General features: G+C 39.4%; 1 protein-coding gene across 37 annotated transcripts in view; it reads left to right on the top strand.

The window, feature by feature from the left end:
• The window catches only part of NRXN3 (neurexin 3), a 1,504,430-nt gene that overhangs the window by 574,298 nt on the left and 905,453 nt on the right, over positions 1-24,679 (top strand). For 27 of the 37 annotated variants that reach the window (XR_011432271.1, XR_011432272.1, XR_011432275.1 and 24 more), the window contains 2 exons: positions 1,149-1,352; positions 7,404-7,430. Coding sequence is in view for 31 of the 37 variants with exons in the window: in XM_070250266.1 (XP_070106367.1) it covers positions 1,149-1,352; positions 7,404-7,430 (231 nt within the window). In the remaining 6 variants the exon portion in view is untranslated. The remainder of the gene's footprint in view (positions 1-1,148; positions 1,353-7,403; positions 7,431-24,679) is intronic. The other 10 variants (XR_011432273.1, XR_011432276.1, XM_070250275.1 and 7 more) reach the window with 1 other exon arrangement.

Consider the following 24,679-nt stretch of genomic DNA (forward strand, 5'->3'; position numbering starts at 1 on the left):
TAGTACAGTTATTTGTGTATGCCACATCTCCCTTAAGAACAGGGACCTTATCTGTTTTACTTTCAAACCCTCCCTAGTATGTTTAGGTAGTTAGCAACTATTTGGCAACAGCAAATATTTAATGAAGACCTACTCAGTGCCAGATACTGGGCCCAGTGACAAGCTAGCTTCATAGGAATGTGAGTTATATTCTCTTCCTATGGTCTCTAAAAATATTTGCTAAATGAATAATTAACCAAATTCACATGTTGAGCAGCATAGTGTTGCAGAACAGGCCCTGGACTTGGTAGTAGATATCCTGGGTTAAAATCCAGGCTGTGTGACTTTCAACAATAACATCCCCCCTGCCCCAGGAGCCTTGGTTTTCTGTTTGAAAGTAGGAAGAATAGACCCACATTATAACATTAAGTGAGCCAACATAATGGGGTCAGAGGCGGTTGGGGGCTCCTAACCAAAGCGCTTGGACTGGAGAAGGTATCAAATAAGCGTGAGTTTCTTCCTTCCTTAGAGGTGTGCTATTTGAATAAAAGTAAAATGACTGGTTCTCAGGGTGTCATTAGCTTTTCGTTGTTTCTTTTCTAGCTCTAGCTTTATCAGTCTTCTCTGAATGGGCCAAGCAAACTCTTACTGTGCCTGGGCACTAGGGATGTTATGGGACCAGGCTGTGCTGCTGCTCTTTCCTCCTTCCAGAAGCTCTCTGGCAAATATCCATTTGTTTGCTGTGTTGATTATAAACTACTGCTTTCCTCCCGTTCTTCATGAAATACTTACGGGAGTCTGATTTTTGTTTAACGTATTTTTGTTTTATCTATGGCATATGGAATTACAATTTCTACTACTTGTAGGGGCATTTTCACTTTTGCAAAATGCCTTCGCATCCACTATTTCATTTGGCACCTTTGACAAGTCTGTGAGCATGGTAGGGAAGGGACCAGTGACATATATCTTTTGCAAAGAGGGAATAGAACCTCAGAGTTTAAGTGGTCTGCTCAAGGTCACATAGCTTAAAGTGTCAACAATGGAAGTCTATCAAACACAAGTCACCGGGCCACAAAATTAGTGTCCTCTCCACTCTACTCTACTTACCCTGGAAGAAAAGGGAAACTCTGATATCCTTATCCTAACCTCTCCTCCATTCTTCTTTGCAGAGGCATCCATCTTGAGCTACGATGGCAGCATGTACATGAAGATCATCATGCCCATGGTCATGCACACCGAGGCAGAGGATGTATCCTTCCGCTTCATGTCCCAGCGAGCTTATGGGCTGCTGGTGGCTACTACCTCCAGGGACTCTGCTGACACCCTGCGTTTGGAGCTGGATGGGGGGCGTGTCAAGCTCATGGTTAACCTAGGTATCGTATGAAGTACCCTCTGCCACTCTGTTTGGGCTTGTCTTCCCTTTCTTTTCTGATTTTCATTGGTTTGATTGAATTCTTTGTTTGTTTCTTGAAAGTTAGCTGCTCACCTCTTGTTTGATAGACCAAGGACAAAACCCAACAGCAACAAACACCTTCTCCTTGTTTCTGCATGAGGTTTTGATGTCAATTTCTGGTTTCTGACAGTGGTGGTTTCTTTACTAGATTATTTGTTTTCTAAGTTTCCTTTCTTGGTTTTTTGGAACCGTTTAGCTTTGTGTAAAACACGCTACTTTGGTCCATCTTTTGATCAATCACATTCCCATTAAGTCCAATTCCTTGGTCACCACTCAAAACAGTCAAAGCTGAGGGTAGGGATAGGGTAAGAAATGGAGGCAAAATGGGAGGTTGGGATTGGAGAGAGCTAAGCTTTGTGAGTAGGATGAGAAATACATTGTTTCTAGCTCCACAATGACTATTTAAATGGGGAATTCTGGTGGCCTTGATGACACTGGTATCTCCTCTTACTTTCTCCTAGTAGAGAAACAAAGTCAGATTGTTTTTGTTGTCCCATTGGAGAAATAATTCTATAAGTTTAGAGTGTCTGACATGTGGAAGGAATACATGGCTCCTAATACATATCCCCGTCTTCCTTCCTGTCTTTCTGACCCATCATTCAGCACCCTTTTCTATAAAGATGATTACATCACACTGCTACTCACCAATTACTCTGTTCTCCTCATATAATACATATACATATTTCCTTAGTATTGAAAAATTAACACAATTTCAAATTTGTAGCTGTATTGGGATAGGATCTGCCCTTCCACTGTAATTACCTGTACTAGATACTTTGGAAATTCCCTGCTTATGGCCTCACATTCTCTCCTGCTACTGACCATCTTGACCGGATTCTAATTGACCTTCTATGGAGAATGGGGACCTCTTGGTTTTCAGAAGGAAAAAAAAAACAACTTCTATTTCTGCTGATTCTGCTCAGTAGAAAGTCAGTGCCCTGTGTTGACAGGATTAGTGATATAGCTGAGTCCATACTTTCTAAGCCTATGATGTGTTCCGGTATGTAGAATAAGTTTGGGTACAAAACTCCTTTATAAAGATGTCAGTGGGATGGCTTGTCAGAGGTGTAGAGAAGACATGATGGACAAATGTACCAGATGCAAGACCATATAAAATCCTACATGGCCTGGTGGGACTGTGGGATTTGGAATCCAGACCAGTCTTATCTGTGTCAGGTGAACTTGTCACACTTGAAAATTGCCTGCACTACAATCCTAAAAACCTCTAGGAAACAGAAGACTGTTTTGAGCAGTGGCTTGTTTAGTTATGTCTTTTTTTCCTTCCAATCTGCAGCTTTTACGATACTCTGTCATTTTTCTTGTCCAACCTCATTTGATCTCTATTGTCAGTGTGTCTCTTGGTTTTTTTTTTGTTTGATTGTGTATGTGTGTGTTTGGTTATTTTGGGTTGTGTTTTTCTGTTTTGCTGGATCTTTGTTTGTGTTCTTGAGTTTCCGATCGTCCCCACCATCAGCCATGGTATATCAAAAGATGGTATTCAACCCTTCAAAGGCCCAAAGCCTGCGGCCCGCATAGCAAACAGCCTTGAGAACAGAGCGTACTGAGCAGCCTGCAGGGGCTGGCGTACCCCTGTCCCTCTCACCTTCTCTTCCCTACGCCATCCTTCCCCCTTAAACAAACCAACAGAAGAGTATATACCTAAAACCAAAACCAGTAGCTGATTGTCTGTTTTTCAGAAAAACAGCAGAAAAAATATAAAAGTAAAAAACCCCTAAAACCAAACCAAAACAAACATAACCTCCTAACTAGCTCACAGAAAAAGAAGATGAAGACTTTTTTTTTTAACTCTGTGTCTGTTTCAAAATAGGAGAGAGCCATAGATATAAGGATGATTCAGCCCTGTGGGCCCTGGGGAAATGCACACTGTCTTTAAACAGACAACTTTTTTTTTCTGTTTTAGATGTTGTTTTGTAAAGATTAGAAAGCTAACTGTGACAGGTCTCACATCTTAGAAGGAAAAACAGGGGGTGGGGGGAGATAAAAGGGAATTAAGAAAGAAATGGACAGATTCTTTCCTTCTCTCTTACACACACACACATGCACACACACACAGAGACACACACACACACAACACAGAGTTAATCATAGATCCCATGTATATTCCTGGAAGCATTGTTCTTCTATTTTAAACTCTTGCTTGTCCAAAAGACTCTGCTTTTGCCTCTTGGCTCCTTTTGGCACACAATCAGTCTAGCTCCTCTGAAGTTGAGACATCTTAGGCAAAAGAGAGCTAGCCCCTCCCTGGAGAGCACTGTGCTTCTCCAGAAGCAATAGTGACTTCTTTTTTCCCTAAAGGGTATCGTTCCCTGCAATTACTGGTTTGAATTTATTTAACTTTCTTTCAAACCTAACGTGGAAAACTGAACTTAAATTCTTTCTACATGTGTATACACAACTCTTCATATTCAAGTTTGTTTGAAGGTGGTCCTTCGACCTCCTCCCCAAAATAGACCCCTTCATAAATCTTTCTCCTTGTCATGAGTTCGTGTTTCCCTTTTCGTGGTTATAGAAGAAAACATCTCCAAGTAGAGTTTGCATTCACGTGCATTCTCCAGGAACTAATTTCAAGTGATCATTTTGTTCCCTCACTCTTTTGAAGTGGTGTCTCTTTTCTAGCACAGGCACAAATGATATTCCAATTTATTTCAAATTGGTCACACGTATAAGCTCATGATATAAAAGTGTAGTGTATATTTCTTTGATGTAATGTGTCTCCTCAATATCAGGGAGACTATAATTTTCTGGGGGCCTTGTTTTCTGAAGATAACCAGCTGTGGTAATAGCAGGCATGAAAAATGTCCAGCGACACACAGTACATTTTTAAACGTTATGAGGTTTCCTATTGACCAATCATATTTTGATCTCAGAATTAAAAGATACAATAATAATATTTTTATGATGTCAGTATATTCAAAGATTTTTTAAAAACTTGTATTATTTGAATCTCACAATAACTTTGTGAGATAAATCAAGAAAGTGTTTTTATGCTTATTTTTACAGATGTTAAACTGAGTCACATATGACTTTGCAAAGCTGACATAGAAAGTTGGTGGCAGAGCTTAGACTAGAATCCATATTTCTAAACCGCTAGATCAGCACAGGTTATCTGTTACCTCCACAGATCAATACTGTGGATCAATGATGTGACAGTCTTAATGACTTCTAAATGCTTTCCTGATGGTCACCTTTTAAACATGCACAGAGGGAGTCTTCTCTTTCCTTAGCGCCTGGTTTAAATTGAACGGTACAGTGGAAAAGTCGATCAATATTAGGACAGTCCCGTTCGTGGTCATAAGAATCCTCAGCAGTTCAGGCAGCCCTTCCTTGCTGGTGGGGGCTTGTAGGGAGTGTCACGCAGTTTGGCTAATTGCATTAAAATTTTCCAGATGTTCTCACTCTGGAAACATGGACTTGCTGACTACTGTTTACTCTATGCATCCCTGAAGACACACAACTCCTAGAAACATTCGTCTCTTCCATGCTCAACTCAAAGTTCATCAATATGAAAAACAATTTCCCCTCACTTACTAAAATAAAACAAAAAACTAAATTAAACAAAATGAGCAGCATACACACACACACACACACCCCTCAAACGTCATACCAAGGCTAAGGCAGAGAGAGAACTTTGGCTGCTGCTGAAGATAACTCTGAGGGAAATTATTTTCCCCTGATTCATTTTTCATTAAAAAATACATTCTCACTATCAAGATCACCCTCTCAGAGCCTATGAACAAGGGTCTGGGGTAGATTTTTCTCCTCAAACCACTTATTCTTCAGGTCAAGTAGCAAAATAATTCTTCATTTCCTGACTTAACATTACCATTTGTTTGCTATCCTGAAAACTCCAAGTCCTCACATTGGTTTAAAGACACCGTTCAGTTCACGGAACACTTTGCACGAACCTAGAACCCAGACGAGCCCAACCTCATACCTCTCCCTAAATCAGGCCCTTGTCTAAGAAGAGAATCCTCAGCAGCACAGAAACCAAAGAAGAAAACCACTCCTTGCTTACCCTTCTTGGGTCTGTTGCTTTAGGCTCAATCTTTCACTTTCCCTCTCCCTTAAATTATTCCCATATGTCTGTTTCCCCTCTCTTTCATCAGGAAGGGGCATTTCTCCAGCTTTGTGTGATAGTAGGTGCAACCAGTGGCTGAAGCCCCACCCTTCTTCCCTACCTGCCCTCCCCCTTCCTGGTCCTCACCAGGGGCATGGCCTCCTCTGTCTGGTGATCGTACCAGTTGCTCCAGGGCTGTTTGCTCCCACTTTTCTGTTGCGGTTGACGACACATGACAAACCTAACCGCACGAAACCAAACCCAGATTTTTCTCAAGAGATGTTTCTTTTGGGGAACAAATAAGCCTCCTGCCTCCTTCCTAAGAATGATTGGGTGTTCTAAATTGCTCCTATCTGGATTTCACATAGTTTAATTCTGGCCTGTCGGTTGCCACTGGTTCCTGTTGTATGTGCTCACTTAAAATGATTTACTTTGAGAAATTCAAATGGTGGCATTATCCTCAACAAGTCCTCCAAAACTACTGAGTCGACCACAGGCAGAAGAAGAGCAGTTTCTAATGGTATATTTTTCTGTAACTTTCTTCCTTGTCTTTATCATTTTACTTCTAACTTTTAAAGTCTGGCTTTAAACAAATTTTTATTGCAATTTCCACCATCATAAACCAAACTTGGGTTCAGGTGGGCAGCTTGGTAACAATTAGCCTGACATATTTCTCTAACCATTCTGCCCAATCCTCGACTAGCACCCACTGACTCTACCTTTATGCTGTGTGACTATGACTCTAAACGGATACTAATAAAAAGATGGACACTCTGATCTCTGGCACAGAATACCTTGTCTGGTTACCAACACTGGAAAATTAGCCACTCTTTTTTCCTTCTCTTTCTCATTTAAAAAAAAAATTAAAACAAAGAATTTTCTTTTCTCAAGATGCAGAATCACAGAGTGAAGTAGGTAGGATGTCAAAGGTGCCCGAGACCTCCTCCCCATGTAGTTGTCTCGCCTTCTCCTTGAATGCTGTAGGCACTTGATTCAGTCTGAGCATTCAGGCAGGAAGACAGAGATGGGCTTCATGAGTGGGTTGGTCTGGGAGCCTTTGAAACAAGAGCAGAGAACCCAGTCAATTGCGATAACATCGTACAACTCCTTTCACCCTACACCTGACCCCACCTCTCTAAAATCTGGGATGGGTGTTTGTGCGGTTAGCTGTTTGCAAGTGGCCATTTTATGACAGGAAATGACCAGGTAGTGTTAACCCTTTCCTTACCTTTAAAGATAATGGCAAATCTGCCTGTGCAAATTTCTATAGCATTTGGGGCCCAACCTAAGGAGAGGGTGGAGGGAGTTCATTTTTAGAAAAAGAGAAAGGGTTAAATACTGCCCTGAGAAGCTTCATGGACAGATGTTTTTAAATGATACAATGTGTCAGACTGGTAATATATTTTTGAAATACTAATACAAAAATGTGTTAATGCTACTTTTAAAGATAAATTTTAAGAAAATCAATTGTAGAGGGAAATAGAATATAACCTGAATTGGGTGGGAAAATTTTTGCATAATTTTCCAAGTTTAACAAAATCAATATTTCAAAATCCAGGTTTGAAATACTTTACATAAATGAATCGGTTTTGGGGGAAAAAAAGAAGCATACTTGGTGTCTATTGTGGATATATATGTATACCAGTATATATCTCTATACATATGTGTATATATATATGTGTGTGTGTGTATATATATATGTATCCAACTTTACTAAATAATATACTGTACATATACACCCACCCCTAAACTTGTGCATACTATATATATATAAAATGGCCACATTTCTTGCGTGTGTCTGTCCCCGGAAGGGTGGACTGATTGTTTTTGGATGTCTGCAGCTGTTACCTTGAAGGATGCAATTTCATCTTTCATTTATTTTTCCCCATCTAGACTGTATCAGGATAAACTGTAACTCCAGTAAGTTTTCCCTCAAGTTTCATTTTGTTCTTAAAAAAAGAAAAGAAAAACTGACTTTATTTTGTTTACTGTTTTATGAGCTGTTTTTCATTTGAATTATTTTATTTTTTGACTGTGGAGTTGGGGGGTACTGGGGTTGACAGGATGAAGGGCTGGGATGATGGTAACAGGCTGAGTGTGGCCCGGGGTGTGGTTTCTGAATTGGGGTGGGTCCTCTCTTCTTTCCTTGCATTTGCTCTATATGTGGAAAAGGAGGAAAGGGCATCTGGATAATGAAACAACTTGAAAATGAATTGAAAGAGTAATTTCTTGTCTTAGGGAGATAACCCTCAGGGGTCGACAAAAAGCATTAGAACAACCAGAATGCACTTCTCCACTACCAAAGGCTTCAGAAGCTTCAGAAAATAAAAACAAAGTTCATGGCCCGGAAGGTGGCTGCCAACTCTGACATTTCTTTCCTGGCATTTTATCACTGTAGGATTTCTTTTCAGGAGGATGGGCAAATCATTGTTCTTGGTGATAATGCAACATTTTAAGCAAAGACTTGAGACACATTCTTATTCTTCTGAATGAAGAATTCTGGCTTATTATTTTTACCTTATAACAGGCTGGATATTACTTACGGATTTCTTCCTCTGCCTCAGAAATGAACACTAACTGGAGTCATGAGGTAGGGGAATAGGAAAGGAAAGAGGAAGGATGGGCATGAGGGAAAGAATAGGCCTAGATGATAAAAGGAAGAAAAGAAGAAATATACTTTGAGTCTTATAGCATATTAGATTAGTTAAGGTAATTAAATAACTAACTAGGGTAATAAGTCAGGGTAATTACCTGTAACAAACAATCCCAACATTTCAATGGCTCAACAAAAGAAAGATTTATTTCTTGTTCAGGCAAAGTCCAATGCCAAATGGGCAGCTCTCCTTGTCAGCTTTCTTCAAAGAAGTAATTTAGGCATCTAGGATTCTTCCATGAGCTGAGTTCAGCACCTTGGAGTTCTTCACGTCTAGCTGTATCCATAGGGAAGAGAGAGAGAGCGAGCTTGAATGGTTATCCAGTGTGTTTTATTGCCTTGCCTGGAAGTGACATACCTCACTTCTACATACATTTTGTCAGACATGACTCCATCCTAAATGCAAAGGAAGCTGAGAAATATAGTCTTCTTGTGGACCCAGGAAGACAAAATTGGGTTAGTTGAGCATCTAATTCACATAATTCTCAGTATTATCTCCTCATTTTTTGCTTCTTTCCTCACTAGGGTTTTCTGTAGGAACAAACTCAGAAAAGGAAATAATCCAAGTACATTTCACTTACTTACTCCATCATGTTAAATATTTTACAAGTGCTAACTAGTTTTACCTTTTTTCTTGGGAGATATATTATCAGGATAACAAACTAATAAAGACCAAATCTACTTTTTGGGGGTAAATGTTCCATATAAATTAGCAACAACAAAAAAGAAATGTAAACAATCGGTATAAACAACCGCTTCCCAAAGTAGACTGCTTTATGTTTGTCTTGGCGTCACTCTCAGTTAATTTAAGCAATGTCCTATTTTGCTGTGTTGAAACATTTCTAATTAGCCAGAAATTTCTCATGATATTTAGATCATTAAAAACCTCACTGAAGCATCCTCTTTCTCTAAAGACTGGTGTTTTCTCTTTCTTTAAGCAGCTTTATTGAGGTCTAATTTCCATACCACAAAATTCATCCATTGTAGGCCTACAATTCAATGATTTTTATTAAATTTATAGAGTTGTCTAAACATCACCACAATGCATTTTAGAACATTTCCATCACCCCTAAAATCTCCCTCATGTCCATTTGCAGTTAATCTTTGCTTCTATCCTTAGCCCTAAGTAACTACTGATCTGCTATTGTCTCTATAAATTTGCCTTTTCTGAACATTTCATAGAAATGGAATCATGTAATATGTGGTCATTTGTGTCTGGCTTCTTAAAAAAAATGTATAGCATAACTATGGAAAGCCTTTTCTTTTTCTTTTACATTAGTTTCCAGAAAGAAATAAGGTGGAAGCTGAGCATGGAGGTGGAAATCCTCAGCCAAAGTTGAATCTGGCATCTTCTGGCTTCAGAGACTTATTTCCAGAACAGAGAACTGAGGGATTTATTGGATCATTATATCAGGATTTGCTTTTTGAGCATTATCCATACTTTATCTTGTAACTAATTTCACATATTCTGTCTGATCAGCCATGGAAAGTTATTATAAGACAAGTTCCAGAATTCTTCCCCCTGGGAAGACAGTGACTCTCCTCCAGGGCACAGATGCCAGCAGGTTTTCTAAACCTGGTAAAAGATTCTCCATTCAGAGCCACCAAAAGCAGCATTGAGAGGAAATGTGTCAGCAAAGATGTGTTCCCAACTTTTATTACAGTATAGAAAAAGTATAACTGGTTTTAATTCAATATTTAGGTAAAGAGCAAAAATTGGATTTTGGAAATCAACTTTGAATTCTCATGATAAATCTTTAACATACTAAGGAAGTTAATTTTGGCAAGAGCACCAGAGAAAGAATATACAGTGGCCAGTAATTGAGCAGTGGTTGAAAAGAAATAAAACGAAACAAAATAAAACAAAACGTGAGTCCTTTAAACTAATCTAAGACCTTCAGTACTCAGGTATGTAGACATGTACCCAGGGCAATGTAGAGCCTCAAAGTAAATGTTATACATTTTCTTGAAGTCAATTTTAATTGTTGATTTGGAGTAAAAACTTGAATCAAAACCAAAGTGATATATTATGAAGAAGAATGGAAATAAGCGTGAATGTTTAATTTATGAATCTTATTCTTATGTTTTACAAAAAAATTAATAAGAATTTAAAGACATCATTTTTATTGTGTGTCTTCTCTAATCCATCGCTGGCATTATTGGCACTTGGGTGGAAAAGTCTGAGAAGACTATGCAACTAAATTAGGAGAGAAAATAGGTACTGGTAATTAGGACTTCTAAACCCCTCTTCTCATGGAAGAAGGATGTCAGAGTTCATAGTTCAACCTGTTATAGAATCTCATGTTGTTTCTGTAATGTGTGCACATCCTCCTCTTACCCAGCTTCTCATTGTGAGAGTACAAGAAATAAGACTGGTGCAGCCTGAGTTTGAGAGGGAGAAGGTTTTCCTCTTGCCCTCTCAGCCTTGTCTCCAGCTGTCATTTCAGTAGAAGTCATAGGGTGCAATTGCTCGGGTTTCAAAACAGACCTTCTTTTTTCCCTTTAAGGGACATAGAGAATTAAGCTTTAGCCAACTTTGAATGTAAGTCATGAACTTGTCCAGTAATTCTGTTTTAGAATGCTTGTCTTCTAGAAAGTCAGGCAGGCAAAATACTGAATGACATCATCTATTTTTTTACTTGTTTATCTGCTACAAAATGTTGTTTGTTTGGGGCAATGGCTGTTTCTAAGGGTTTGTGTGACATTCTTTTTACTGGAGAGAAGAGCATGAAAAGAAGGATGATCTCCAAGAGTAAAGAGAAAGCTTCTAGCCATGATAGAGGGCAGTGATCTTGAGACAAAAGCTACTTCCTTTTGGCTTTGCTGGCCAGCCCTTCTATCAATGATTGCAGCCCAGCTCCCTGCTGAGTGTTTCCAAGAAGCAGAAATAATTTTCTAATCAGCTTCTCTGGCTTTCTCCCTTTCTTACCTTCTCTTTTTCAATACTTTGTCTTTTTCCATAGTATCTATGATATATATATCGTTGCTCATTCCAAATCTTTCTACCCCTAATTTCCAAATCCTCCAAGAGTATCACACCATAAATTCTTCTCTGGCTATTATCACCAAACATATTAGAGAGTGTGCAAATCAAGGTCTTTGGTTGAATGGGGGACATTACTGGGTTTGATTCATCTTGCAGGAATATTTAAAAATTTATAATAAGAAAATTTCCAGCTTAGAACTTACTTTTAAAGTACAAAAGAGCAACAGAGTTAGCAGTCATCATGGTGAATCCAACTCCAGGGTGACCTGAAGAACTACTAGAGAAAACAGAGCTGCTTTCTGGAGAATTACTGGAGGCCATCACCTGTTCCTAGGGTTCCAGTTTTGCGAGGCTGGCAGTAGCCTAAGAGGATGCAGTTCTGAAAATAGGTATAAACTTCTTGTCGGTCTCATGGGTGTTTGCTCAAATGAAAGTCTATAAAATGGTTTGTTGTCTTTTACCCTGTCTGATTGTGACTCCGCCCTACGATTTCCTTGCCCCTACTTCATTCTATCCCTTTCAAGCTGTGTGCAGTATGACTTGAATGAATACAATGAACTCATAGTAATTAAATATGAGTAAGAATGAATGAATATAGTGAACACATATTCATGGATATCAATTTCCCCTTTCTTTCAATCTTTGCCTCTTCTCAGAAGCTAATTCCTCTGTGTGTCGCCATTTTCTCAATCTTTCTAAAATAGGGGTATATGTTTCTCATGGAAATTGTGTTTGAGTATATGCCTGGTTATTAGGTATATGCAGAATGGCCCCCCTAATCACTTTGAACCTGAAGTCTTATTAATTTATCTGTAATGAGATTCATTTTTTCTTCTTAGACATAGAGGGGAAAAGACATAGAATGCCATACAAATATATGCTGACCTTAAAACACTCAAACTCCACAATGCATTTATTTGTGTCAGAGAACAGCTTTGGTAGTCTCGTCCACTTCCGATAGACTCTCTTGTCTTGGAAGCATCATAGAGATGAATGATAATATGGGAGCTGTATGAAAATAACATCACCAAGATATGTGTCCAAATCCTACCTCCAAAGGCTACTAGTGCTTATTGAATCTTCCTTCTTTTGCACCTGCTTGCCTAGCAGCTGTTTTTTTGCCCTTTGCTTTAACTTATTTGCCTTTGGTATCTAAGAAGACTCAATTTCCAGTGTTTTGGCAAAGTCAATAGTATATGGGTGATTCTTGCCTAGTTTTGGCATAGTTTCGTGAGCCACAGTTTATTACACTAGACTTCTGATTTTCTTCTCTTTCTTTTTCTCTCACTTTCTCCTCTATGGTACCAGAATATGTGACTTCATCTTTAGGCCTGGTTTATCTAGAAATCCCAGAGCTGAATTTTTTAGTTTATCCCTTTGACTCAGAAACACTTACCTCAAGTCAACCAGGAAAGCTGACTTCTTCACTATTAAAAAATTCTTCTGGGAAGGAAATTATAGAACCCCCTTTGGTCTTCATTCTAAGATTTGAATAACCATTACTATTAGACATTTGCCTGACCATACCACTTCTCTTAACAGAGTTTTAGTGGGGATGGAAAAATCACAAAGCAGGATCTTATATGTAATCAAGTAGTGTCTATCAAACTATCAGCATCACACCTGAGACTTGCTATTTCCGTACCAAATGATTATAGTCTACTTCAGCTTTTCTCAAAACCTAATTTTTGAAAGATAATACATAATTTTGTTTCTCTTTGGCATGTTTTATGTTTCTTGTAATGTATCAAACACCTCAAGTCTAAGTTTATTTATAGCATCACTAATAGCCAGATTTGAGTATGATAGTAGGATTCTTTCTAAACATTTAATATTAAACTCTTCTTAATAAATGTTAATTCACAATGTTTTTATTTTTAAATAGTTAAAAAAAATTGCACATGAAACAGAAGGCAAAGTTGTAAAAATTCTCCCTTTTACCCCTAATCTTAGTTCTCAAATTCTCTTCTCGAAGACAACCAAAATTATCAGCTTTTTGTATATTATTTTGGAGCTAATCTATGAGTCTACAACATATAGTTATAATCATATTCTCCTCTCCTCTTTTACTTCCTTCTTCTTGACACAATGTTAACACCTTCTTCTGAATTTTGCCTTTTTTCACTTCAAATTTCTTAGAGACTATTTCATGTAAGAATATATAGATCTACTTTGTTCTTTTTTAATGGTCACATAATATTACATTTTATGGAGATGTCATATGGGATTAAATCAGCACCCTGCTGATATGCATTTAGATTTTTCTCAGCTTTTTACTACTACTAAAAGTAAGAAAATGTGTATTTTTATTTATTAGTCTTTGCATGCACGTACAAGAAGATCTGTGGGATAAATCCCTGAAAGTGGGATTGCTAGGTCAATAGATAAGTGCATTACAAATAATTGGACTCCAAAGAGTTGTACAGATCTACATTCCTACCAGCAATATGTGAATGTTTCTCCTCAACCTTGCCAAACACATTGTATTATCAAACTTTTTATTCATTTTCTCAAAATAGCTCTTCAAAACGTTACTGTCACATATTCAAATGAGAGCCCATCACCCATAGTCTTTTCCATCTATCCTTTCACTTCAAGCATATGTAGGGACCATTCAAAACTTTGGTGACCACTTATAGCAGAAATCTTTTAATAGAAATCTTCTATAGTAGCACTTCATATGTAAATCTTCTTTTAGCAAACAGTGGTGGTGTAGAAAAGTGGTAATATGTTATAGTAATTTTGTGTGTTTTCCTCCTATATTCCTGTTTATCTGTGTTGGAAACCAAGCAGAGAGAGGCATTTTAGTGTAATTAGCTAAATTACCTAAAGAGCAAGGAGGACTCTGGAGCCAAATAGCCTGGGTTCAACCCTTGTCTATACACTAATGAGCTATGTGTCTTTGGACAATTTACTTCAACTGTCAACTTCCTCAACTGTAAAATGGGCATAATTATTGTATCTACCTCTTTGAGTAAGAACAGAACCTAGAAGAAAAATGCTAAATGTGTGGTGATGATGGCGATGGTGATGATGAGTAATACTATCATAGTATTACAACTGAAAAGATGATTTTTTGAGAACTGTACTTATTTAAGAATAGATAGCTTTATATTCTTACAACCGTACTTGGTAGCTTAATTATAAAATGAGCATCCCGGCTTTTTCCAGTCCATTACTCAGGGCAATAATAAACTCTTTTCAAGGCCATCAGAATTTCATTGGATTCTGCATCAATAACATTACTAATAAGACCATTAATGAGATCATCTTTGGGTCATGTTGAGGTTTTTTTCCCTCAGTGTATTATGATAAACAAATACTTGATGTTAACCCAGACCTAATGAAAATATTTTGACTTCATGAGTTCTTCTATGTTTGTTTATGGGACCTTGATAACATTTAAATAAAAACTCGATAGTGTCCTAAGTGAAAATATTATCTTTAAAACGCACAGATCTGATTAAATGATGTCATGATATTGTGACTTTAATATCTGCTAACATTAATTTTGCATAAGCTAAACAGTAACTAAAATAAAATAGAGTCAGAGAAATAAGAGTTTTTGTTGCAAGGGTATGGATTTCTGGCTGATAACATTATAGTCTATTTGGCTTCCTTGGCACATTCCTATTATAGCTTTAGAAGTCACCGTGTTCATGCAGACCATGGTGAGAAAGGAGGGCTAATCACCAAAAGGAGAAAAGAGTCATCCTCTTCTTGGGAGATCTTGTATTTTGATTTTAACCAGTTTATTGAAGCATAGCATGATGAGTCAATATGTTAAGAGATTCATACCTGGGCATTTGGGTCACTGAAATTACCTGTATACCGTACAAAGGCTCTGGTTCAGTCCTTATTGGATCCAGACACTTATGCCCAGAAAAGTAGAAAATTAATGACCATTTAGCAGTTAGAACTACAGTACCATCTATCCCCAGCTTTTGGGAATATCCTTTGAGAACAGGTTAAAAGAGACACTAACAGAAGAAACTTATTCAGTGGTGTTAGCTATGGCCACTTTTTCTGTGATTTCAAAATGGTCCCTGGCCTCTAGGATGCAAATATATCACCTTTTGGTTTGCTTCTCTTATGTACTGTGAGCACCTGATATTGAAAAGTCTGCTCAGAAAGGTACTTTACCATTTGCTATTCATCTGGAATTTAGAAAGGATAAAGGGATTGGGATCAAGCACCCAATTAAAGAGTAGATGGGAAGTAAGATTGAAGCATCAGACTATAAATAAGTGGTTTCCCAAGGAGAGTGTTTTTGTTCTCATCAAAGGAAAAAGCAGAGGAAATAGAGAAGGAGAAGGAGAAAACAGATAAGTTAAAAACACTAGACCTCACAAAGTATATACATGTAAGCAAAGTTGATAGAGTTATTGAATTGTAGGAAAGATTGCTAAATAAAGGAGTAAAATTTCTCTATCTGAACATCTTAAAAATAGGTAAGCACTTTGCGAACTTAGGAATGATCAATTGTGAGCTATCAGGCAAGAGAGGCAATATATAGACTCCTGGAACTGTTTTCTAATCACAGTTCAAGTCACTGTCCTTAACCATGTTAAATTGGTGTACATAGCTTGGAGATATATACATACCTTATGTCAGCACAGCCTGAAATTTTTACGCTGATGTCTGCCACTGTATGATTTTTATGACCTGAAGCTACCTTGGATATAGTATATGCTCAATAAATAATTGAGTCAATGAGGTAATAAAATGTACCCATCCATCTACCTTCATTTATTACTTATACAAATACTCTTAGTAATCAACACAAGAGGTACAAGCCCAAACATTGTAAACTACAAGTTTTGATCTTGTTGTCATTCCAAAAGGAAGAATATTAACTGAAGAGTGACTTTGTTCTCTTATGCCTAATAATCAGAAAAAATATATATTGCTTTCTCTATAAAATAAGGAATTTAAGACAAAATGAAGATTTTCATGAAGTCTGATTGGCCAAGTTTTGGTAGGGGTCAGGAAAATTTCATGAAGGAAGATGAATATGTCTCAGTAAATATTATATGTTGTCACTTTTCCTCAATCTTCATTCACTTATTCCATGAGCATTTACTGAGAGTTAACTGGGTTCCAGGTGTTGATGTCAATTTTAGGGATTTATTCTATGGATTTCCAAGGAAAATGCAGAAGAAATCCTATAGACTGGGTACGCTCCCCTCTCCCTTTTTTTTTCCATTTTCTATTTCTCTTAGATAAAGTGGAACTCAGATGCATGTATCTCTAAAATCCAGATGAGTTTCTCATAGGTTTTGTTCAGGGACGGTTCATTTCAACATTCCACATAATGTTTTCTTTCCTTCGCAATATATGTGTATTCCTCATGTTGAGGCTCTGAACACTGGTCTGCTTAGCCAGGTGTTTTCTCCTGACTTCCCTTTTTTTTTGTTTTGGCTTGCCCTGCGATCCATCATCTGACCACCTGCGAGAGCCATGCAAACTGTGTTCCTGCTCTCCTTTCAACAGCTGACATTTCAGGAACTATAATTTGGGGGTAAAAATGGTGTTTCTGTTTTTCCTTCTACTTTTTGAAGGTTTCTTCTTGTACTCTGGTTCATTTTATTTGTCCAATTGCCACAGTAAGATTTTCAAGGTGATAAGTTTAATAAGTATTAGTGTTAGGCACTGTTTATATTTTGGAAATTAGGAAGGACCATGTTATCAATGAGATGTAGGATGTGTAACTGACCATTTGGCAAGCTGACATTGGCAACCAAAATTCCCCATTCCTGTTTGATGACAAGACAAATGTATCAATGCGTATACTGCCTATATTATATATAAAGTTCCCTTTATATATATATCCCCTATATATTATATATACACAATTCCCTGTATATTATACATATGTGCAAAATATATCATATATAACATATATGTATCATATCATATATATGATATGTTATATCTATATAATATATATTGCAGCAAGTTTCACCCATATGTTATAGAGGAGAAGACTTTAATTTGAATTTTAGAGTTTCTTGAACAATTAGTCACAAAGTACAGATCTTCCTACTGATTCAGAGCATCTCAACAAACACAGTTTTCCTCAATTTTAAAATCAATTTTGGGAAGAAAACTTAGAGACCAGGAGATGTAGCTTCTAAAAGAAATGGAGTAATTTTCTGGCTGTTCTATTGACTATGTGACTAAAATCACAAGACTTTCTAACTAGGAGTTTTTAGAAGTTAGGGAAATAAATCTTAAAGGGATATATACGTTTTTCTTCTAAAAATGAAATTGTTTCAGAGTAAAGCTGATTATATCTGTATGCAAAACAATTATGCTATCATCCCCAAAGCTGTGTGCCAACCCTTTGTCAGCAGCAGTGTTTTCAGTAGTACTAGAAGGGCCCTCTTTGGGAATGGGAAGCAAGAAGAGGTATCAAGGGGTGGAAGCAAGAGGTGTGATGTTTAGTTATAATGATCTAAGTGTCCATCTTCCTGAAAGGCTGAAATTATATTGCAGTAGAAGAAGGTTAAAAGGCACATGTGTTCCAAAAGAGAGACAAAATATAATAGAGATCATGTCCCCTGAAGCAGTCTTTGAATGGTTACGAGCTCTGGATCCTCTCAATAGGCCTGTTTGGCCACATTTTTAAATATCGACATATTACAAATGGGGAAACTAAGGCTTGTGGAAGCCAAGTGCATTGCATCAGGTCTCAGGGTCATTAGTGGCAGGCATGAGTCTTCATAAATTTCGTTTTCTGATTCTTAATCAAATGAGCACTCTTTGTCACCTAAGTCAAGCTATCTTATAATGATGACATAGGACATTTCTTTCTTCAGAATTAGTAAAAGGACAAAAAATGGAGGGGAACCACTGTGAAGGTACCAAATTAGAAAGGATAGTATGACCTAAACTCTCGGATGTGGGATGAAGAGCAATGTGAATAGAATGAAATTTAGTTCTGAAATCTAGGAGATGACAGAGAAATTAACTTGGTGTTATCCACAAGTGTGGGCAGGATAAAATCTAAAGCAATAAACAGAAAGCTAATTTTCTGTTCCAGAGATAATAAAAAGTAAGAAAATTAGAAACACTAAAGGTAGCGCCCTTCGATAGCTCAGCTGGTAGAGTGGAGGACTATAGAAACACTGAAGGTAGAGGGAGGAAAGCCTGTTTATTTTCTATGAGTGGTTTGCCTGTGACGATCTGTCAGGAAACCCTTTTCTTTTCTTCCTCCCCAGACCCTGAGGGGTAGGAACTACCCCATTGACCAAAATGAGGATGCCCACGGGAGTGGGATGGCAAGAGCAACAGAGACAGAAGGCATGAAAAGAGCAGAGGCAGCAGATGGTAACAGCAAATGAGTGCGGGAGAGGCAAAGACAGAGAGACAGGGCACAGATAAGTTATTTGTAATGGAGCGACATAAGAGTAACACGTTTTATCACTGTAGGAAAATGTCTGTGTCTTTCCAATCTCACAGAGAAAAAGAGAGCACAAAGGAAGATGGATAAAGAAAATATGATGAAGCCATTGGGCTAGAGGATGGCTAGTGTAGGATTACCATCTCCTTATGAGAAGAAATTGATAGTTGAAATTAAACTCCCACTGGATACCTGTCAATAGTTGGAATGTTTAACTTAACTGTTTGATTCATTTATTGTTATTTACAAGCAAATTCCCTTTTGATAAAGGAACCAATTAAAAAAATACTTACTGAGAGGAATTCCAAGATGGCGCCGTGAGTAGTCCTCTTTGTCTCTCGCCCTTCGAGTCTACAATTATTTGGACACTTATCGCTTGACAAAGGATATCCAGACAGCATCTCAGGACGTCTGAGACACCCACGCGACTATACATCGGAAGGCGGACGGACTTTCCTCCGGGAGGATGTGGAAATAGGTGAAAACTCTCCGACCCCGACGGGCAGCCTAGTACCCGCAAGCGGCTTTCTTCCAACGGACGCCCCCAGAGGATCCACACACATCTAGGGCAGGAGCGAGAACACAACAGAGGAGCGACGGTGGAAACAGGTGACCAGAACCCTACTTAAACCCCCCGCAATTACTCCTAAACGCAGAGGGAAACTTTGGAGTTGCACACCTGAGCCCGTGGGGAGAGTCTCTCCCCGCCATTGGCGGGGAGGCCCGGCCTGGTGCTCGGGGCGCCCGGAGGGTCCCAGAGAGAGACACGGAGGGCACGGAGGTCTCCCAGCTGCCGTTGCCCGCCCCGTGGGACTAGGGATTGCCGGAGATCTCGGAGAGGACCGGGGCGGGGGAACTTTCAAAGGCGGGTCCGGCGACCCGGTGGGGAAGCGCCGGAGCTCCGCCAGGCAGCAGACAAAACTCTCTGTCTGCCGGTAGCAGAGGGGCCACGCTGAGCACTCAGGGCTCCCGGCAGAGGCCCGGAGAGAAGCCCAGAGGGTGGGGCGACCCCCAGCTGCCGTTGCCCGCCCCGTGGGACTAGGGATTGCCGGAGATCTCGGAGAGGACCGGGGCGGGGGAACTTTCAAAGGCGGGTCCGGCGACCCGGAGGGGAAGCGCCGGAGCTCCGCCCGGGCAGCAGACAAAACTCTCTGTCTGCCATTAGCAGAGGGGCCACGCCCAGCATTCAGGGCTCCCGGCAGAGGCTCGGACAGAAGCCCAGAGGGCGGGGCGTCCCCCAGCTGCCGTTGCCCGCCCCGTGGGACTAGGGATTGCCGGAGATCTCGGAGAGGACCGGGGCGGGGGAACTTTCAAAGGCGGGTCCGGCGACCCGGTGGGGAAGCGCCGGAGCTCCGCCAGGCAGCAGACAAAACTCTCTGTCTGCCGGTAGCAGAGGGGCCACGCTGAGCATTCAGAGCTCCCGGCAGAGGCCCGGAGAGAAGCCCAGAGGGCGGGGCGACCCCCAGCTGCCGTTGCCGACCCGGTGAGGCTAGGGATTGCCGGAGATCTCGGAGAGGACTGGGGCTGGAGAGAGTTCCAGAGACCCAGCTTAGTAGCCTAGGGGGAAACCCTACAGGCTCACAGAAGCCTTAGGGAAAGCCTCTGCACAGCACCAGTAGAAGGCACCCAGCCGCCAGCCACAAGGCTGGAAGACCCCAGGGCAAAAGCAGCATAGCTAGGTGTACTAACCACAGACTGTAGAAGATGCCAATAGCTCTCCTGCGACCCATAGAGGACAAGTGAGATTTGGTGGGTGCCGACAGCAACCGAGCGACAAATAAAAGTGATCCCACCCCTGGCCGCTGGAAAAGCCCATAACACTGTTGCAGACCCCAAGGAGAGAGCGCATCTAGGTGGGCAACAACAGTAGGCACCTGCAGCCTGAAGCCCCCCGTGACGGCCCCCACGGCAGAGGAGGGAATCCAAAGGGCCACTGTGGCTACAAAGAGGGGCCCAGGCCCAGTTAGCAACTACGGACAGGGTTCCTGGTTGGTGAAGTATAAACAGCTGCTCCCCCCACCGCAGCAGCTGAAACAAGTGAAAGGAGCAACTAAACTCTATCTCCATGCGGAGGCACAAATCAACATCATCAAGCAATATGAAAAAATACATTAAATCTCCAGAACAGAAAGAAAGTAACAAATACACAGAAAACAATCCCAAAGAAAATGAGATATATAACCTAAATGATGATGACTTCAAAACAGCCATCATTAAAATACTCACTGAGTTAAGAGAGAATTCTGACCGACAACTCAACGAGTTCAGGAGCTATGTCACAAAAGAGTTTGATACGATAAAGAAGAACCAAACAGAAATACTGGAAATGAAGAACACAATAGAGGAGATTAAGAAAAATCTAGATGCTCTGAACAGTAGGGCCGATAATATGGAGGAAAGAATTAGCAATTTGGAAGATGGCAATATAGAATTGTTGCAGGCAGAGGAGGAGAGAGAAGCAAGACTTAAAAGAAATGAAGAAACTCTCCGAGAATTATCAGACACAATTAGGAGATGCAACGTAAGGATTATAGGTATACCAGAGGGAGAAGAGAAGGAGAAAGGGGCAGAAAACCTATTCAAAGAAATAATGGCTGAGAACTTCCCAAATCTGGTGAGGGAGATGGATCTTCAGGTGACAGAAGCCAATAGATCTCCAAACTTTATCAATGCAAGAAGACCAACTCCACGGCATATAGTAGTGAAGCTAGCAAAAGTCAACGACAAGGAGAAAATATTAAGGACAGCCAGGCAAAAGAAACTAACCTACAAAGGAACCCCCATCAGGCTATCAGCAGATTTCTCAGCAGAAACTTTACAGGCTAGAAGAGAGTGGAATGATATATTCAAAAATCTGAAGGACAAAAACCTACAGCCGAGAATTCTCTACCCAGCGAAAATATCCTTCAAATACGATGGAGAAATAAAAACTTTCCCAGATAAACAAAAATTAAGGGAGTTCATTGCCACAAAACCTCCTCTTCAGGAAATCCTCAGGAAAACCCTCATTCCTGAAAAATCCAAAAAAGGAAAGGGGCTACAAAACCAAGAGCAGAGGAGATAAGTAGAAGGACAACAACAGAGAGTAGCAGCTCTACATCAGAACAGATTAAACCATGGGACGAGAAACAAAGGAAACTGAAGAAAACCGGAAAACAAGACACAAAATGGTAGTGGTAGGCCCCCACGTCTCAATAATCACTCTAAATGTAAACGGATTGAACTCCCCAATCAAAAGACACAGAGTGGCAGGATGGATCAAAGAACAAGATCCAACAATATGCTGCCTCCAGGAAACACACCTCAGCCCCAAAGACAAACACAGACTCAGAGTGAAGGGATGGAGAACAATACTCCAAGCTAATAATGAACAAAAGAAAGCAGGTGTCGCTATACTAATATCAGACAAGGTAGATTTCAAAGCAAAACAGATAAAGAAAGACAAAGAGGGACAGTATATAATGATAAAAGGGACTCTCCACCAAGAAGACATAACACTTATAAATATATACGCACCCAACACAGGAGCACCAAAATTTGTAAAGCAACTCTTAATAGAACTAAAAGAAGACATCAACAACAATACAATAATAGTAGGGGACCTCAACACACCATTAACACCAATGGACAGAACATCCAGACAGAAAATCAACAAGGAAATAATAGAATTAAATGAAAAATTAGACCAGATGGACTTAATAGATATATATAGAACACTTCATCCAAAAACAGCAGGTTACACATTCTTCTCAAGTGCACATGGAACATTCTCAAGGATTGACCATATTTTGGGAACCAAAGCAAACATCAATAAATACAAGAGAGTTGAAATAATATCAAGCATCTTTTCTGATCATAACGCTATTAAACTAGAAATCAACTACAAGAAAAAAGCAGAGAAAGGTGCAAAAATGTGGAGACTAAACAACACGCTTCTCAACAAACAATGGATCATTGAAGAAATTAAAGAAGAAATCAAATATTATCTGGAGACAAATGAAAATGAGAACATGACATACCAAATCATTTGGGATGCAGCAAAAGCAGTCCTAAGAAGGAAATTCATCGCAATACAGGCTCACCTCACTAAACAAGAAAAAGCTCACGTAAGCAACCTCAAACGACACCTAACAGAACTAGAAAAAGAAGAACAAACAAGGCCCAGAGTCAGTAGAAGGAGGGAAATAATAAAAATAAGAGCAGAAATAAACGATATTGAAACAAAAAAGACAATAGAAAGGATCAATGAAACAAAGAGTTGGTTCTTCGAAAGAATTAACAAAATTGACAAACCCCTAGCCAGACTCACCAAGAAAAGAAGAGAGAAATCGCAAATTAATAAAATCAGGAATGACAGAGGAGAAATCACAACAGATACCAACGAAATACAAGAGATCATAAGAGAATACTATGAAAAACTATATGCCAACAAATTGAACAACCTGGAAGAAATGGACAAATTCCTAGACTCCTACAATCTCCCCAAACTGAATCAGGAAGAAATGGAGAATCTGAATAGACCAATCACAAGTAAGGAAATAGAAACGGTAATCAAAAACCTCCCCAAAAACAAGAGTCCAGGACCAGACGGCTTCTCTGGAGAATTCTACCAAACATTCAAAGAAGACTTAATACCTATTCTCCTCAAACTGTTCCAGAAAATTGAGAAAGATGGAGAACTCCCTAACACATTCTATGAAGCCAACATCACTCTGATCCCCAAACCTGACAAGGACAACACAAAGAAGGAGAACTACAGGCCGATATCACTGATGAACATAGATGCAAAAATCCTCAACAAAATTTTGGCAAACCGATTACAGCAATACATCAAAAAGATTATACACCATGATCAAGTGGGATTTATACCAGGGACACAGGGATGGTTCAACATCCGCAAGTCAATCAACGTGATACACTACATTAACAAAATGAAAACCAAAAACCACATGATCATCGCAATAGATGCAGAGAAAGCATTCGACAAGATCCAACACCCATTTATGATAAAAACCCTCAGTAAAATGGGTATAGATGGAAAGTACCTCAACATAATAAAGGCCATATATGATAGACCCACAGCCAACATCATACTCAATGGACAAAAGCTGAAAGCCATCCCTCTGAGGACAGGAACAAGACAAGGGTGCCCACTTTCACCACTCCTATTCAACATAGTTCTGGAGGTGCTGGCCAGAGCAATTCGGCAGGAAAAAGAAATAAAAGGAATCCAAATAGGTAACGAAGAAGTAAAACTCTCGTTGTTTGCAGACGACATGATCTTATACATAGAAAACCCCAAAGAATCCACAGAAAAACTATTAGAAATAATCAACAACTACAGCAAAGTAGCAGGGTATAAAATTAACGTGCATAAATCAGTAGCATTTCTATACACTAACAATAGACTAACAGAAAAAGAACTCAAGCACTCTATCCCATTCACAATCGCAACGAAAAGAATAAAATACCTTGGGATAAACTTAACCAAGGAAGTGAAGGATCTATACAATGAAAACTACAAGACTCTCTTGAAAGAAATAGGCGATGACATAAAGAGATGGAAAGACATCCCTTGCACATGGATTGGAAGAATAAACATAGTTAAAATGTCCATACTACCTAAAGCAATATACAGATTCAATGCTATCCCAATCAGAATCCCAAGAACATTCTTCACAGAAATTGAACAAACAATCCTAAAATTCATATGGGGCAACAAAAGACCGCGAATTGCTAAAGCAATCCTGAGCAAGAAAAACAAAGCCGGCGGAATCACAATCCCCGATTTCAAAACATACTACAAAGCTACAGTGATCAAAACAGCATGGTACTGGTACAAAAACAGGTCCACAGATCAATGGAACAGAATTGAAAGCCCAGAGATAAAACCACACATCTATGGACAGCTAATCTTCGACAAAGGAGCAGAGGGCCTACAATGGAGAAAAGAAAGTCTCTTCAACAAATGGTGCTGGGAAAACTGGACAGCCACATGCAAAAGATTGAAAATTGACCATTCTTTTTCACCACACACCAAAATAAACTCAAAATGGATCAAAGACCTAAAGATTAGGCCTGAGACAATAAGTCTTTTGGAAGAGAATATAGGCAGTACACTCTTT

Source organism: Equus caballus, chromosome 24 (genome assembly GCF_041296265.1).
Source record: "Equus caballus isolate H_3958 breed thoroughbred chromosome 24, TB-T2T, whole genome shotgun sequence".
In the NCBI taxonomy this organism is placed as follows: Eukaryota; Metazoa; Chordata; class Mammalia; order Perissodactyla; family Equidae; genus Equus; species Equus caballus.